This window comes from Hipposideros armiger, unplaced genomic scaffold (assembly GCF_001890085.2).
Source record: "Hipposideros armiger isolate ML-2016 unplaced genomic scaffold, ASM189008v1 scaffold_813, whole genome shotgun sequence".
NCBI classification, from domain to species: domain Eukaryota; kingdom Metazoa; phylum Chordata; class Mammalia; order Chiroptera; family Hipposideridae; genus Hipposideros; species Hipposideros armiger.
In genome coordinates this window covers 417,421-436,417 of record NW_017732163.1, presented here as the reverse complement: position 1 = coordinate 436,417, position 18,997 = coordinate 417,421, and the positions used below count along the sequence as shown (strand labels likewise).

Genomic DNA, 18,997 nt, shown 5'->3' with positions numbered 1-18,997 from the left:
GCTGCTTTACATACATAGCTATTTCATGAAACAATACTGGACTCTATTTTGATTTTTCACAGCAATAGTAGATAAGAGGGAATGGCAAGAGATTTGAGGCTTTTTTATTTTTTCCTTCTCAGCTCTGTAGTCACAGGAGTCTGTTCTTCAAAAGAGGGGCCCTGTGAAGTAGGGAATAACCACTGGACTTCTAGAAAGTACATCCCAGGTGAGTCAAAGCTTCGAGACTGTTACCAGGATGTGTGTGCTATAGTCAAGCTGACTTGTCCTCATGTGTTTTAGGTCGGACCAAACCCAGCTACATACAATGGAGTAGACAGAGGTAGTGGAGATGTCAGGAAATGAGAGGAACAGTCATTTAGTCAAACAGAGACCCTTGTGAATACTGCAGATTTTAAAGTGTGCGAGCTTTATCCCATGTCCAAAGAGAAACATTAAAACAAGTGAGTCTTCTTTTTTTCTTACTAGTTGAACAGTTTCCATTACATATATATACAAATTTATACAAATATGTTTTTTAGTATTTTAGAAAATTATGAAATGCATTCTCAAGAGAAATCTAGAATTCCACAGCCAGTTCTAAGCTTCTGGTGCATCATGTAGTATACATCTTCTCTCCAAAGAGTTGGTTTGCACTGTCTGCACATGTGCGGATGCTTGGCCCAAAGCTCTGGGTCCTATAGTACACACCACAGAGTCTATACAACGCATGCTTTCTCCCAGGCAAGACTTCGCCCTTCCCCCCAGGGCCGCGGGGAAGAGAAAGTGCCACTTCAGCCATCAGTGACATTCTGAGATCTGCCACTGACTTCTTCCTAGAAGAGTGGGGGTTCCTGAACCCTTAGATAGAGCTGTACACAGCTGTGAGGTCAGAGACTTATCAGAACCTGGTCAGGCTGGGTAAGGGCAACAACACCTTGATTCAGCATCTGTTTTCTGGTGTATCTTCCTCTTCCTGCTGGAAATCTCTGGAGGACCTCCTTTATTTTATTTTATGTTTTTTTGTTTTGTTTCATTTGTTTTATAGTATTTTATTTACTTTGTTTTCTTTTGCTTTATCATTTATTTTATTTATTTATTTTATTCATTTTGTTTTGTTTTCCATTTCATTTTTTATTGTTCCATGTCCCATAAAGAACAGAGTTAGAAATGGACCACTTCCTCTTTCCTGTCCTTCAGAAAACCTTTAAACTTCATCTGGCCATTCTTGGAGGGTCTTGGATCCTGATTCCTGCGGTGGGGACCTGAATTCTTGGCTATTGCTGGCATGGCCAATTTGCTGTTTCTTTTCCTTTCTGCAGGCATTTCTGTTCCAGCCCGATGTCCCTTTCTTGTGCTAGCAAGGTGAACAGCCCTGGGCGATGAGTGAGCAGGGAAGATCTCCACAGGCAGGGAGTCGGGAGCCAAGCAGAGGGAAGGCGATTTATGCAGAATGCCAGCTGCTCCTTGGTGCTCCAGCAGCTTTGAGGTACTGGACAGCTCCCTTCAGCACTCCCTAGTGGATTCACTTTTCATCCTCATTGATCACCCTACTCTCCTATCTTTTTAAACTATTACTTCCAGCCTCCAAATGTAAGTGTGCCCTTCCCCCTTGCTTATGGTCAGCTTTTTATGTTTAGTTTCTGTTTTTCATCAGCTTGGCTTCCTTCATAAGGCTGTTTTTTCAAAAATATTCCTCAACACTTCTGTTTTCTTTATCCAAAAAGTATTCATTCTGTCCTCTGATTGATTGAATAAATATATCCATCCAAGTGCTACTCCATTAATAAACATTTTCAGTCTATAATTCTCACCAAGAATGGGGTTTTTCTAAGAGAATATACCCCATAAATGCATTTACTGTTTAGTAAGGGGAATTAAGAGGTGTTCTTAAATACCTTTTGCAAGTAGGAGTCAACTTAGAGAATCTGAATCAGGGTGACTACTGTACAAGCATCGGAGTGGCCAGGGATTGGCACATCAGTGGTGGATGGTGTGAGGGCCTGGCCACTTGTGTGTGCAACTTACCTGTGCCCTCTAGATCTGTTCAAGCCCAATCCTGGATGAACGCCTCACATCTCCTTGAGATGGCTGCTGGGTCCATCCCAGCTGAGAGCTGGTGATTTGGACAGGACCCAGCTCATGTTGGCAGTTTGGGCCACGTAAGCACTTGGTGTCTGTCTTACTCCATTTGGGACACCGTAACAAAAATACCCTAGATGGGGACCGGGTGGCTTAAACAACAGACATTTCTCACAGTTCTGGAGGTTGGGAAGTGCAGAATAAAGGCGCTGGCAGATTCATTTCAGTGAAAAAGGAGAACCCACTTCCTGGTTCATAGACAGCCTCTGTGTGTCCTCGCATGGTAAAGGGGTGAGGGAGCTCTGTGGGGTCTCTCTTTTAAGGACACTAATCCCATTCATGAGGACTCCACCCTCATGACCTAAGCACCTTCCAAAGGCCCCACCTCCAAATACTATCCCATTGGGAGTTAGAATTTCAACATGCAAATTTAGGGGGACACAGACATTCAGTCCATTACAGTGTCCCTCAAGCAGTGAGTCTCTCCTGGTACCAAGTATCATGTCAAGAGCTCTTTTTAAATTGCATACGGTTGTGTCAGGCAGATGACATAAATCTAGGGAGGGGTCTGAGCTACAGCTCTTCTGCTGCGGTCCCATGTGGTATCTTTTCCTACCACAGATACCTCTAGTCCTGTGGTGTTTGCCCAGCAATGGCCCAGGCATCGAGGCTGCTAGTGACAACCTGAAGCTTGTTCTGGGTCTCACTCAAAACTAGTACTTTCCACGTAACCGTGTGAGCGGATCAGAGCACTATTTCCAAGGATGGAAGAGGCTACCTCCTCTCAAGCACTGTGCTTATTTATTGGTTCTAAGAGGTACCATGTGCAAACATGTGTCCTTCACTTACTTTGATGGGGATGGCAGAGGGCCCTGGAAAATAGGACCCCTAAAATCTTCTCTCTGAATCTTCATCAAGTTCATCTCCCACATTCTGCAGCACGTGTGTCTTACCATGTCATCTGGGCTACTGGCCGTCTCTAGTTGTCCAGGTCTCATGAACATGATGTCATCCACAGAGTGGACCAATGTGATATTCTGCAGAATAATCAGATAGTCCAGAGTCTTCTGATTATGCTGTGACAGAAGGCAGAAGAATGAACTTCCATGCTGGGCCAAGACCCTTGTATGAGTCTGCTCGGGCAGCCATAACAAGGTGCCATAGACTGGGTGGCATAAACACAGAAATTTATTTCCTCACAGACCTGGAGTCTGAAAGTCTGAGATCAAGATGTCGGCAGGGTTGGTTTCTTCTGCGGCCTCTCCCTTTGACGAGTAGATGACCATCTCTCTGTGTCCTCACATGGTCCTCCCTGTGTGTGTGTCTGTGTCCTAATCTCTATAAGGACCCCAGACATACTTGATTAGGGCCCACCCCAGTGACCCCATCTTACCTCTTTAAAGGCCCTGTTTCCAAATATTTGCCTATTCATTGTCTGAAACTTTGTATCACTCATTATCCATACCTGTCTTGTGTCATTTTATGAATGTTTTATTCTGAAACAGTTGGATTTGGTGATGATGACTAGTTAGAGAATGTGATATTTTAAAATCTTCTAAACCTATAAAACCAAGATGGGTTCATTTTATCAAATATCTGGTGATATGCTGTAAAGAGGAAAAAATGTTCTTGTCAACATAAGAACATCCAAACCTGTAAAGAATTTTATAAGAGTTTATTTCAGCCAAAAGAATTGCTGGGAAGCAGGATCTCAAATGCTCCTGAAAATGACAGTTTTGTAGCTTTTTCATGCATTTGAGATTAAGGAAGGAATGTAAAGAAGATTACATAAAGGTGGGGAAAAGCATGGCAGGGATCAGATTTCAGGATAGGTAATGGATTGTGCTCTCTTGAAGGTGGTGACGCTTATTTCAAAGGTGTGTTCACCTAGTTGCACAGAAACCATGGACAGGGCTGCTTAAGGCAAAGATAAGCCATTTACTAATAAAATTATAAGCCTGGGATGTGACTACCCACCACGATGACCTGCCCAGTTAAAGATTTATGATCAGATCACCCTGTCAGTTTACGTAGAACCCTTTTTCTGTCCACAATCTTTGCACATGTTTTCATTCTCAATACCCAAAAGGATGAACGGTAATAATATAATAGGTGTGCATTCCCACCTGTATTCATGCTAATATACACACAACACATAGACACATACACCTAGGGAGCATTTTGTTATTTCTTTTCTTTTCTTTTTTTTTTTTTTGAAAACTCATATGAGTTTATTTGAGCCAAACTGTCGACAATTGCCGGGGAGCAAAATCTCAACGGATTGAGAAAATGCTCCCTGTTATTTCTTGTTCTTACAAAATAGATTGCTTTCTACACTAATTTTCTTTTTTTTTAGTAGAAACAGAAACACTTTTTATTATTGAATAAGCACTACTCCAGAATGTGATATGCATCACAAGTAATACATTAAGACATTACAAAACAGAAAAATACTCCCCCTACCCACCCACCAATGTGGCCAAGATTAAACCCATTACATACATGTTTTCAAGATAAACAGTATCTAATCTTCAAGAGGATTTGATGGCACCATTTGTCACACATAGTTCATCCTAAATTCACCTGATAATTGGGGTGACTATCTATTAGCTTATTGGCTTCATCCAGAGGAAAAACAAACTCATGTCTTTATGACAGGAGGGATTTTTGCAAACTATAGTAAGGTGCTCACTGAGGTTAGGCTCCTACCCTTCCACAGGAACTGGGAGATGGGGCGCTATCTCCTTTGATATTTACATTTCAAAGAGATGGCTCCCAAGTTGCTTGAGAAAGATATTCCTGGGTCATAAAGTTACTCTGCCATCTTGACCAGAAATACACTAATTTTTTAAAACTAATTTTTTAAAAGATTTTTTCAATTACAGTTGTCATACAATAATATATTAGTTTCACATGTACAGCATAGTGGTTAGACATTTATAAACCTTATGAAGCAAACCCCCCATAAGTCTAGTACCCACTTGGCACTATACATAGTTATTACAACATTATTGACTATATTCCCTATGCTGTACTTTACATCCCAGTGACTGCTTTGTAACTGGCAATTTGTACTTTCTAACCCCTTCACCTTTTTCAGCCAGCCCCGCCCCCCCAAAAAAATCTGGCAACCATGTTTGTTTTCTGTATCTACGAGTCTGTTTCTGTTTTGTTTGTTCATTTATTTCATTCTTTAGATTCTATGTATAAGTGAAATCATATGGTATTTGTCTTTTTCTGTATGACATATTCACTCAACATAATACCCTCTAGGCCCATCCATGTTGTTGCACATGGTAAGATTTCATTATTTTTTATGGCTGAGTCATAAGGAATTATTGTTTTATATGAATTGTGTTTTCTGGCTGTTAGGGATGGGAAAAGGTCACACCTAAGATCCCAGTATTATTTTTAACAGTAATATGCTTAGTTTTGTATTGCTTTGTACATCCTATCTCTTAAAATGTGAGACAAGTTAATCTGACCTATTTCTCCCCCTCAGAAAAGTGCTGTGATTTTCAAAGTACATAAAATTGCAATAAAATCACTTGCCCTTTCTTATCTGTCCTGTCTGGGTAGTAAGTAGGCCATTGCTCCTCCAGAGTCCTAGTGTTTTGTAAGGTCTGGTCCTTAGCGTATTGTCTGAGGCAAGGCTGATAGCATTTCATGTTATCTGTTCTGCTACCTGACCCTTACTGCACTGGTCTGAGTAGCTGCCTCCATCAGCAGATACCATCAGCTTTCATCTTAGCCGAAACATCGATGACTCAGGCCCCAGCATTTCAAGGGAAACTGAAAAAACCCCATTTGAGCTAGTAGGGCAGAGAGGGAGGGATGAAAATTTCCTGAAAGGGTAGCTGCCATTTGTTCATGTAAAACTGAGGATGCTAGGGTCAGACCGGCTACACTGGAGTATCCTATTTTCATTTGGCCATCAAAGCCATTTGAGTCCCTTGCTTTCTAATTATTCAGTCTAAGTTGACTTGTTTTTAAATGGGGATGTCAGAGGGAGGGAGAATCACCAGGCTTCCAGGTGGAAAATCGCAGCTTCCAGAAGACAGAACTGTTGTACTTGGTGCCTCTGTCCGCAAGATGGCGCTGCTGTACTGCAAAACAGCCTCTGAGCAACCGTTATTCCCACCCTAAGCGTTACTCCCCACCCCCTTTCATCCTGTGATTCCATAGTGTTTTCATTAGATCACCCAGGAGAGTACAGGGATCACCGCTATATGTGGCAGTCTCGGAATGAAACAAGCTCCTCTGATCTTTAGTGGATATTTACAGGACAGACATAGGACATAGCCATTATTGAGTTTAACACAAGCATGGTGCGGGATTAGCTGTCCTTTGGCTGAGAGCTTGAAAAAGTGCAGGAAGTGAAGGGGAGGGAATGGAGTCTGGATGGTGGGGGAAACAATGAGGCTTTTTTTCCCCCCAGCACTCCCACCACCCAGCACGGCCTCCCATTATGGGGCCCCAACAGGAAAAATAAGACGAAAAAATTTTAACCGTTACCCATATGTATATTATTTCAGAACATCATCATTCTTTCCTGAAGTTTTCATCTATTATTTCCCTTCTGCCTAAAGAACTACTTCAGCGTATTTTGGGGGTACAGGTGTGCTCATGAGGAATTCTCGTAGTTGACTTTTACCTGAAAATGTTACTTCATTGTATATAGAATTCTGGGTTGGTGGTTGGTTTTTCCTTTATTTCAGTGCTTTAAAGATGTCTGTCATTCCACTGACCTCCATAATTTCTGATGAGAAGTCAATACACATAATGCTTCCCTTGTAGTTAACGTATCATTTTTCTCTGTCTACTATGAAATTTCCTCTTTATCTTTGATTTTCAGCAGTTTTCTTATAATGTTCTTCAATGTGGTTTTCATTGTATTCTGCTTGGCTTTCCCTGAGCATTTTGAATCTGCAATTTTATGCTTTCACCAAATAGAGAAAACTTTGATCATTATTTCTTCAATTTTTTTCTCCTTTGATCATTCTCTGGTGCTTTCAGGGAACTGTTTTTCACATTTTGTGCACAGTTTCTATTTCTTACCTGCAGGAAAATTGGCCCAAATAGCCCTATGGAAGATGCTAGAGACTCTAGAAGGTAGATGCTGGTGTACAAGAATGTAACTTTGTCCATCCCAAATGCTTGTTGTGGTTCTTCAGTAACAACAGTTTACAGCTCTCTTTAGTTCTTACATCCCCACAAATCTGAGCATCTCTGATCCCAGAAATGAATGATACTTATTCACCAGACATCCACACTGCATCAACAGGACCGGAAGTTGGCTAAGACAGGAAATACAAAAGATGGTTAAGAATTTGCTCAGTATGCAGGATTTTGAGCCCGACAATAGCAGTTTATTTAAATCATTTGTGACAATCAATTTTTATGTTGTAATCATTAAACATTGAGATAAAGAATACTTGATATGAAAAGATGTTCCTGATATTTAATAGAGAAAAACGTTTCAAAACTCATGTACTACATTATCCCATTTTCTAAATTATTTTATGTGTAGAAATCTCAACCTTGGTGTGAAAGAAAAATATGTATTAAGCTAGAAGCTAAAAATGTTAATAGTGTTAGCAGCAGTTTTACGTTCTGGGATTCTGGATGGTTTCCATTATTTCTTTTGACTTCTTTACTCGTTTATTTGACAACAAACATTCTAATATTTTCTACTCTCTATTCTTTGTCCCTGCTTTATATTTCTCCATAGCCATTTTCACCATTCGATATACTATTTATTTTACTCATTCATTTGTGGTCTGTCTCCAGCCACTTGAAAGTAAGTTCTAAGAAAGGCTTTTTTTTTTAAATTTGCTTCAACTTTCAATGCAGGTATTAATTCCACACTTTTCTTAGTCCCCCACACCAGGGACCATTTCCACTCTAGTAAGGGGCAGAACGGGGTTCCATCCTAGGTGCCCTCTCATTCACTGCCTCTGAACACTAATAATAACATTCCCATTATACAGGTAAGAAATTTACTAATTTGCTGTAGTTACAGAATTGATCAAATACAGTCGGGGTTCGGCTCCCAGTTTCTGTTCTTACTGTCAGATAGGCTCAGAGGGCTGGGTGCTCATAATGGCGTGGTCACAGGGACACAGGTCACAAAGCCACACCAGAATCACTCCAAGGGCTGAGCCGCCAAGCTCTCGGCTCTGAGGCTTTTGGATCCAGTAACTAGGGACGCTTCTGGTCTCCAAGGAAGGGGAGGGAGAAGGCAGGGTAGGTCGCATTCTACGCGCCTACGTACACTAGCACCCAGCCCCGCCACACCCCTGCATCCCGGACCACGCCCCTCGAGAATTGTGACGTACAGGTGCACGCACGCACGCTCCGAAGCTATGCTTCCTCCTCCCTTTCGCAACTAAGAACACGCCCCTCTAAACCACGCCCTGCTTCCGCCCTCGCGTCGGGCTCCGCCTACCAGGGGAAATTCGGCGCCTGCGCACTCAAAACTCGGGCATCGATCCCTGGAGTCCTTAGGTTGAGAGTTGCTGGTTTCCGGGCAGAGCCGGTGGTTCGTTTAGGTGGTCGCGAGTCAGAGCCCGAGAGTCTGGCAGGGGAGGTGAGCCGTCCTGATCCGGGCCGGGAGCCCGTCCCTCGGCCGACTACATTTCCCAGAGGCCCGCGCGGCGCGTTTCCCTGGGTCTGCAGGGTGGGTACACTGAGGCCGCGGCTCCCACGGCATTCCAGGCTGTGGGGCTGTTGGAATGTCGTGTGTGGGAGAGACTGGAGAGCGTGAGAGTCCCCGGCGAGACTGAGTGGGAGAGAATGTGGTTTGTGTGATAGGGAGAGACCTGAGTGTGTTGACATGAGTGTGTAATGAGAGACCATTGTGCGTGTGAGACAGGTACGTGTGTGTCCGGCACGTGAGGTTTTGTGAGAGTGTGTGTGTCTGAGGGTGAGAGAGACCAGTATGTGTTTTGTGTACGAGGAAGAGCAATTAGAATGTGAGATACCAGAACGTGTGTATGTGTGTGTGAGACAGTTTGAGCGACATCCGTCTCTCTGAAAGAGACCATTGTGTGAGAGACTGAAGCATGAGACCATCGTGCCTGTGTGTGAGAAAGGGGGCAAGACTAACGACATGGTTTGTGTGTGTGTGACATCAAAGTGTGTAACAGAGACTGTAGGCTTGTCAGTACAGCCTCTGTGAGGTTGTGGGCTGTGCATGAGTGAACGACACCCGGATAAGAGGCAGTGAGTCGCGCGGGTGTGTGTCGCCGGGTGTTTGTATCCATGGCCTCTCTCAGACCATGGTGTATGTGACTGCCTGTGATGTGCCTTCCTTTGGGTTCTTGTGATCATGTCCTCTGTGTGGTCAGGAAATATGTGGGATCTTGTGTTAGTGTTTGTTTGTCACCGTGTATGCTTGTAACTGGCCTTGTGTGGATGGTGTGTATGGGGAGACCACTTGGAAGATTGATAGCTTTGGCACTTTCTGCGTGCTGCTTTTGGAATTGTGAATTGTGAGGATAAGAATCCTAGAGAATTCCCTGCCCTCAGTCTAGGAGTTCCAGTAAGAAGCAAGAGGTGGGGTAACAGGAGACACCCTCAGTTCTGGGTGACAGAAAGGAGTGGGAACCAAAGGACTGAGGACAAAGGTGGTAGAATTGGGTGCAAAAGGATTCATTGTCCCAGGTGAGAGGAAGGCGAAGCCTGTGGAGGTTTGGGTAGAAGGACAATAACTCTGGCCTCTGGTAGAATTTAGGAGTCGGATTTTCGAACAGACTGTGTCAAAGCAGAAATGCAGGAAGGGAGAGAGTCTTCATCAACCTGTAAATTAGAGGAAATCACGATAACCACTTCATAGGATTATTTCAAAAATAAAGTAACGTTATAATCTATGCTGAGTATCTAGAACATCTCTTACTATTTTTATTTGTACTAAGACCAAAGAATGGGAAGGCAACTTTTAGGGAAAAAAAACCATTAAATTTTGGACCTCAAATATAAGAGAGACAGTTATAAATTAGACCCCCTCAACACCCATAGGTTGGTTGCCCATAATCTCCCAGTTATGTGGGCAGTGGGACCAAAGAAAGCTGGGAGGAAGAAGAAGACACGTTTTAGGCTGGTGACTGGGAGTGTAGGGAAGGCCTCATGGCTCGCTATCCTTTCTCTTCTTCCAGCATTGCCCTCCCAGGACTCTGCTATTCTCCAAGAGAGAAGCCAGGAAAAGAAGGTGAGAATGACTGTTGAACTAGTGAAAACCATAGCCCAGGTTAGTTGTAATTTCCTTTCTCCTCCATGAAAGGCAGTCTAACTGTTTAGGACTTAGTAATGCTTCTTTTTTTTGGAAAATTCCCTGACGAACAGTCTTGTCCAAGGGCCTGGTGACCACTTCTCCCAGAGGGCCCTGTGTTTGAACTGCGTAATGGATAAGTAAAACTGAGTGTGATGAAACATAGAGCCCTTATGAGCCCCCTGTTCTTTCCACCTTGTACATTTTAATTCAGTGTTGACACTTGGGAAAAGTTTCTATTATACAGAGTGGAGGTACCTCAGTGCGATTGAGCTGGGTTCCAAGTTAAGTGTGCATCAGATAGCCCTCTCCTATTCGTAGAATGCATCAGAACCATACTTCCAGATGGATTTATTTCCTTAAATTCTTAAACATTTTTGTTTATGTTCTGTGTATTAATTCCCAGTCTCATTTGTTTACCCAAAATATCCTACTTAATTATTGCAAATTTGAAATAAGTGATATATGCACATAGTACAAAATTCAAAAGTCTTAAGTCCTCCCTCTTTCTTCCCAGTTCTTCTCTTAACAGATAGTAAATATTCTCAGCTGCTCATTCTGGGCTATTCTCTGTATACGTAGATACTCTCATTCCTTCTTAATTGGTGTTTTTTGTGTCCCTTTTAAGAAATCTTTGTCTACCCCTAGGGTATGTAGATATTCTATTTTTCACCTAACAGTTAGGTTTCTGATAAATTGAGAGTTGACTTTTGTGATTTTTTTGTTTGAGGGTGAGGCTGAAATTACATAAAATTTTTACATTAATTTTAATTTACATTATATTATTACATTAAATGTTTAACCTATCATGATAAGGCAGAGGCTTCTTTTCCAGTTGCCTGTCCAGTTGACTCAGTAGTATTTACTGAATAATCCCACCTCTTTCTCACTGGTTTGGACTGGCTGTATCTTACACTGAATTTCTGCATTTGCGTATATTTGATTTTGTTGCTGGGCTACTTTCATTTTACTTGTTTTTAACCTTGTAATATAAATATATATCATTTGCAGGAAACTTGAGTGTAAAAGGAGCCCTGAATTTTCCCAATGAGAAGTTTTGGGAAGTTTCAGGTATTTTGTAGAACATTTCCATACTTTCTTTAAAATGAGGATCATCAGTGCCCACTTATTTGTTTTAATTACACACTTTATATTAAAAGTCACATATTAATTTTAAAACACTGCTTTTTTTTCCTGTCTGTCGGAGTTAATTAGTTATCAAAAAGATTTATGTGCATTTTGGACATCTGTCTTTCTCAGCATGAGAGCCACTTTATGAATCATCTAACGTCATTTTCCAGAAATACAGAACTTTGAGAGTTTGCATGTATGATGTTGTTATTGACATTGTATTCGAAGTTACAAGCACCAATTAGCATACCATTAGGATTTTTTCCCCTCATTTGTCCTATAGGAATAAGTTACAGATCTCCATAATGTTACCACTTAACTGTCTCAGCTGTTATTTACCTTCATACTCCTGAATAATATGTTTGGAACACTAGTTCTTGATTTAGTTTTTGGTATTATCTATGCACCTACTAATATGGATAATAAAGATGTAGTCCATTACCAACCCCAAACACACATACACACTCTTTTATCAGCCTTCAAATGTTATTTTATTACTCTTTTGTTTTAAGTCAGTGTTCAGGATAGGTTGGTGTTTTTCATCAGTTTGGGGGATTTTTCAGTCACTGTCTTTTTAAATATTAGCTCTGATCCTTTCCTCTCCTTCAAAATTACAATTATATAAATGCTAGATCTTTTTCCACTCTGTTTTATATGTTACTTATGTTTCAGTTTTCTGCAACTCTAATCTCCTGTTAAATCCATCATTGAATTCTAAACTTCCATGATTGCATTTTTAGTTCTAGAATGTCTATTTAATTATTTTATACAATTTCCATTTTCTGCCTAAAGTCACCATCTTTCCTTTTAATTTCTTAAAAATATTCATTGTAATTATTTTGACATGTTGTCAGATAATTCCGTTATCTGGATCTCCTGTGAGTTTCTTTTTATTTTCTCATTATTTTTCCTCTTCATTTTGTCTTATGTGCCTCATTACTTTGGGTTAAGTGCTGGACTTTGTATGTTAAAAAAAAAATCTTAGGTAATATGAAGCTGTGATGTCTTCCTTTTGATAGGGTTTATGTTTTAAAAATAAATTTTTAAAAATTGATTTTGGTTAACAGTTTTATATTGACAGAAAATTTGCAAAGGTAATACAGAGAGCACCCATATACACCACACAAAGCTTTCCGTTATTAAGATCTTACATTAGTATGGGGCATTTGTTACAATTAATGAACCAACGTTGATTCATTATTATTAACTGCTCAGATTTCCTTCATTTTTACTTAATGTCGTTTTCCTGTTCCAGAGTCCTATCCAGAATATCATGTCACATTTAGTAGTTCTAGCTCTCAGGGCTCCTCTTGGCTGTGACAGCATCTCATACTTTCCTCCTTTTTGGTGATCATATCAGTAGGTATTCATTAGACTGGAGTAATGTGTTTTTGGAAGGATGATCACAGAGGTAAAGTTGCCTTTTTATCACATCCTATCAAAGGTATTAGTCTATACCATCAACATGACTTAATACTGATGGGGAGGTAGTGTTTGTCAGGTTTCTCCACTGACTTTATTTTTTTTCACCTTTCCATACTGTACCCTTTGGAAGAAAGCCACACCTAAGGAGTAGAAAGCTATGTTCTACCTTGAGAGTGGAGTTTCTAACTAACACATTTGAAATTCTTCTGTATAAGAGATTTATCTCTTTTCCCCCGTTCATTTATTCAGTTATTTATATGTATCAGTATGGACTCATGCACATTTATTTATACCTTAGGTTATAATCCAGTGCTACTCAGCCATTTCTCTACAGTGGAGAGGGTTAACTTTTGCTTCAGGCAGACAGCTATGCTAAGAACAAGTCTTAATGCAATCAGGAGCTGAAGTGATTAGAGGCTGGGCCTCCCTCCTGGTGAAAGCTGGCTTATTTCCGGTTCATTGTTAACCCAGGGGTGTAGTCCTTCCTTTGGGTTCACAACCAAAAGCCTGGTATGTTTACCAGGACCTGTCTTTGTCAGATTATAGTTATTTGTAAACACTCTAGATTAGCATTTATTGCTGCTGTTCTTCCTCAAGTCAGCTGTGAGAGTTACATCTACTTGTGCTATGAACCCTGCTTTCTCCCAGCATGGGAGACCTTGGAAATAATCCATGGTATAAAACACATTTGGAGAAATCTCTGCCTCGTGTTTGGGCACTAATGATATTTTATAATGTGGAAGGACCAACACCTAATACTTTCACATTACTCATCTTTCCAGGATTCTCCTGACTGTTCTTATAAGTTTCTTTTTCCAGCAAACTTTAGAATCAGGCAGTTTTTAAAAGACTCACTGATTATTTTAAATTGGGATTTATGTATTCAGCAAATACTTTTTGAGGGCCTGGTGTTCTTCTAGAGTCTGAGGCTGCAGCGAAGAACAAAGGAAAGGGCCTGCCCTTGTGGAGCTTACTTTCTAGAAGGGGGAAATACAATAGACATAAAGAAATGAATTGGTTTACATCAAATGGTGAAAAGTGAAGTGGAAAGAGAAAAAACAGGGTAAGTGGGAGAGGGAGTACTGGGTAAGGGGAGGTCTGGATTTTATTGTTTATAGGCTGATCATAGAAGGCCTCTCTGACATTTGAGAAGAGATCTAAAGAAAATAAGATAGTGAGTACATGGATATCGGGAGGAAGCTTGTTGTAAAAGCGGAAACAGAATGTGCAGCGTCACTCATGAATGTCTCTTCTGTGTTCAGGAAGAGCAAGGACAGAACCAGTAGGAGAGATAGTAGATGACATCAGAGAAGTCATAAGTGCCCCATCTTTTGAATCTCGAGGCTATTATAAGGATGTGGGCTTCTCTGTGTTTGTTGGGGAGACGGGGGATTTCAAGCAGAGATGAAACATGAGTATTCCTCTGGCTGCTGGGTTGAAAATAGACTGTTCAGGAAGCAAGGACAGAAGTAGGAAGACATGTTGTAATAATCCACATAAGAGGTAATGATGGGTCAGGATGGAATCCGTTAAATTTATGGATTAATGTAAGAATTGAAAGCTTGAATCTTCTTATATTAGAATAAAAAATGAGTATGTATTTACATTTATTCAAGCCTATGTGTTTCTCAATAGTGTGTTTTCCACCTGTTCTTGTCTTGTTTTATTGCCTTTAAGAAAATTCTACAGTTGTCTTCTCATAGATTTGGTACTTTTTCTGTTAAATATATCTATAAGTGTTTTAAAGAGATACATCATATTCAAAATGGAATATTTTCCCATTTTCCTCTCTAGTGCATGTTGTTAGAAAAGGAAAAAATATATATTAATGTGTCTCTTACACTCAGGTACCTTTCTAAAAATTTCCTTTTAAAAGTTAAAGTTTTTATTTTATTTTTTTTAAAGATTTTTTATTGGGGAATTGGGGGAGGGGAATAGCATTGGGGAATTGGGGAAGGGGAACAGACAAGTTGCTGTCCTTTTGTTCTTCAGTCTAGCTGTGGAGGACGTCGCTTCACTGGCCCATGTTGGTATTATCATTGCACTCTTCCTGGGTGAGGCAACTCGTCGCCGGCCATTGGACAGCCGCTCACGGCAGCCCACTGCAGCCCCACTGCAGCCTACGCTGTCATCAGTGACTCACGACAGCCCAGATCCAGGTCGAGCTGTTGTTCACCATCTTAGCTGTAGAGGGCGCAGTGTCACTGGCCCACATGTGGGATCCAAACCCGGGGCTCTGCTGCTCAGAGCCAGCTCTCCCAAACCAACTCTTACACGGCCAACGCAACACACGCAACACACGGCCAGCCCAAAATTTAAAGTTTTTAAATTTAAATATTCCCTTTAAAAATTTCTTTTGAGTGAAGTTTTTGTTTGCTTGATTGGTTTATATTTTGTTTTTAACTAGTTTCCTTGGGTAGGCAGCGCTTGTTGGACAGTGTTAGCGTATAACAATCACTTAGACTTCGATGTGAATACTCTTTGTGGAATTGTGGGACTCAATGGTCCTATTTTAGCTCTATGTTCATATCATTGCAGGAAAGAGATCGTTAACTAATATTTTACTAATATTTAATGGATTATGTATTATTATTACTATAGAGTGTAGACAGTCTAAAACAATATTGAATACACTTGGCAGTAATGCCTCCTATTCATTACTTTCTAGATAATTTATAATACTAGGTTTCTTTTTTAAAAACAACTTTATTGGGGCCGGCCGAGTGGCTCATTGTTTAAGAGTTGGCTTGGGAGCATGAGCTCTATGCAGCAGGGCCGGCAGTTTGGATCCCACATGGGCCAGTGACACTGTGCCCTCTACAGCTAAGATGGTGAACAACAGCTTGACCTGGAGCTGGGCTGCTGTGAGTCGCCGGAGACGAAGGCGTAGGCTGCAGTGGAGCTGCAGGGAGCTGCCATGAGCTGCCGTCCAATGGCCGGCGACTGACTGCCTCACCCGGGAAGAGCACAATGATCACAATACCAACATGGGACATTGAAGCGACATCCTTCACAACTAGACTGAAGAACAAAAGGACAGCAACTTGTCTGTTCTCCTTCCCCTGTTCCCCAACACTGTTCCCCTCCTCCAATTCCCCAATGAAAAAAAAATATATATTAAAAAAAAAACTTTATTGAGGTATCATTTACATACCATAAAGTTTAATATTTGAAGTGTACAATTCCATGATTTCTAGTAAATTTACTGGGTTGTGTAACCATCATTGTAATGCAATTTTAGATCATTTGCATCACCTCAGTAAGATCCCTCGTGCCCATTTATGGTTAATTTCTGTTCTCAGCTCCACAACTAGGCCACCAGTAACTACTTTCTGTCTTAGATTTGACTTTTCTGGATAGTTTATAGAAATAGAATCATACAATATGTAGTCCTTGGCATCTGGCTTTTTTCACTTAGTTTTATATTTTTGAGTTTCATCCATGTTGCAACATGTATTAACATTTCATTCACTTTTATTGCTAATTGTATTTCATTGAAAGGTATACCAAATTTTGTTTATCTCTTCATCAGTTGATGGACATTTGGGTTGATTGCACTTTTTGGCAATCATGAATAATGCCACTCTCAACATTTAATGTAAATCTTCATTTGGACATGTTTTCATTTCTCATGGGTCAATTAACCTAAGAGTAGAATTGCTGGGTCATATGCTAAATTCACATTTAACTTTTTTAAGAAACTGCTGACTGTTTTTCAAAGTGGCTGTGCCATTTTATAGTCTCAGCAGCAGTGTGTGAGGGTTGGATGTGTTGTAGTCTAATGCTGGGCGATTCCTCATATTGCTTTCCAGCTTACTCTGATATGGCATGGCATGCTAGTTCTTAATGGACTTGCATAAGAAATTGCATTCTAAATATATTCATTATTTGTGTTGTGTAAGAAAAAAAGCTACCTACATCAGTTCAGGGCTTGTCCCACCTGAACACTAAATCCCATAGTATACCATTTGCAAAAATATCAATTTAGATATTTTTTCATTGTTGTTTTTTGAGGGTTCAACCGTAGGTGTAGGTCCTGCCTTGAAGCCCTGGTTTACTGCCCTGTGGCCACCTGTCCATATTTTCCCCATGATGAGAAATGGATTAGTATAACTGTATACAATGCAATTTAACACTTCAGTAAGTACCATGTTAGGTTGGAGCTTGTGTTTAAGGTTTTTCTTCTCCAAGGGCTATTTCTAACATAATGTAGGGACAACTTAACACTTCAGCTTGAACTTGTGTGGACATGAACATTGGTTAATCAACAGTGTATTTGTGGCATTTCAGGACTTGGTGACATTCAAGGATGTGGCAATAGACTTTTCCCAGGAGGAATGGGACTGGCTGAACCCTGCTCAGAGGAGTCTATACAGGAGTATGATGCTGGAGAACTATCAGAGTCTGGTATTGCTCGGTGAGGATCTTTTCTCCTCCATAAACTCAGAATCTACCCTTAGGTTCTGAGATCAGACAAGATCGGACATGTTCAGGGTGGTATGGCCGTAGACACTGGGACTTGGCGCCTACCCTTAGGGACTCTTTACTTTTTTAAAGATTTTTTTATTGGGGAATTGGGGGACGGAAACAGTGCTGGGGAGTTGGGGGAAGGAGAACAGACAAGTTGCTGTCCTTTTGTTCTTCAGTCTAGTTGTGGAAGACGTCTGACCCATGTTGGTATTATCATTGTGCTCTTCCCGGATGAGGCATATCGGTCGCCAGCCTCTGGACGGCCGCTCACGGCAGCTCTTGGCAGCTCACACCGGCTGCCGGCTGCTCACGCTGGCTGCCGGCCACACACATGGTCGTTTATGGCAGCCCACTGCAGCAGGGGCTGCAGCCAACGCCGTGGCTGGCGACTCATGGCAGCACAGCTCCAGGTCAAGCTGTTGTTCACCATCTTAGCTGTAGAGGGCAGTGTCACTGGCCTTTATGTGGGATCTGAACCCAGACCCTACTGCTCAGAGCTAGCATCCCAAGCCAGCTCTTAACCAACGCGCCACTCAGCCGGCCCCTCTTTATTTTTTTATTTATTATGAAAACTTTTTTTTATTTTTTATTGTGTAGGTCAGAATAGTATCAGGAAACAAAGAGGATATTCAGGGATTGTTGGAAATTTCAGATTTAGTCAGTGAATTTGACATCTATCAAATATTCCATGGATGTGCTTTTTAGGCAGTTGGGGAACACAGGCCATGATGTGACTCTTACTGGTCCCTTGTGCTCCCTTGTTCCATACAGTATTGTTATCACCAATAGGCAGTAAGAATGTTCACCAAAAATATAGCTGGATTACTGTAAATTCAGAATATCACTTTCAAAATTTGTGTCTTTTTATTAACATGCAATAAGTGAACCATTGAAGCACAAACGATGAAAATGGCTTCAAATGTTTTTAGGGAAGCTAACGTGAACCCTTCTTCTCTGCCGTAGGACCATCTTATTGAGTAGACTAGCTTTCTGTTCTCCAGAGGGTCCTTTTATCCTGCTTGTGGTTCACTGAGCTTCTGAAACTAAATTTATGTCTTTCACTAAATTTGAGAACTTTTTGGCCCTTATTTTTTCAAATATTTTTTGTGTTCTCTCTTTTCTCCTTCTGGGACTTCAATTACAAATATGTTAAAACGTTTGCTACTGTACCCACTGTAACTAAGGATCTGTTTACTTTTTAAAATATTTTTTCTCTGTTTTTTCAGATTAAATAATTTCTATTGATTTATCTTCAACTTCACTATTTCTTTGTCTTTTTCAATGTCCTGTTAGCCCGTTTAGTAAATTTTCAAATTCCAGATACTGTAGATTTCAACTCTATATGTTCCACTTTGCCCTTTCATAATTTCTATTTGTCTGATAAGAAATTACAAATACATATTTTTTACATTTTTCAGTATAGATGCAATAGCTGTTTTAAAGTCCTGGTTTACTAATTCCAACATCTGTTTTATCACAGGTTGGGTGTCCATCAATTGCCTTTTCTTCTGAGTATGATTCACTTTCTCCTCTTTCTTCTTATAGCTACTAATTTGGATTTTATCCTAGATACTATAAATAATACATTGTAGAGATTCTGGAGTCTGTTACATTCATCTGGACAGTATTGACTTTTTTTTT

General features: G+C 40.7%; 1 protein-coding gene across 1 annotated transcript in view; it reads left to right on the top strand.

Annotated features, from left to right (window-relative positions):
• The first annotated feature begins 133 nt into the window (after positions 1–133).
• The window catches only part of LOC109374338 (zinc finger protein 471-like), a 23,842-nt gene continuing 4,978 nt past the window's right edge, over positions 134–18,997 (top strand). The window contains 4 exon segments of the mRNA XM_019628862.1: positions 134–208; positions 1,302–1,468; positions 10,218–10,270; positions 17,177–17,293. Of these exon segments, the coding sequence (XP_019484407.1) occupies positions 1,362–1,468; positions 10,218–10,270; positions 17,177–17,293 (277 nt within the window). The 5' untranslated portion in view covers positions 134–208; positions 1,302–1,361.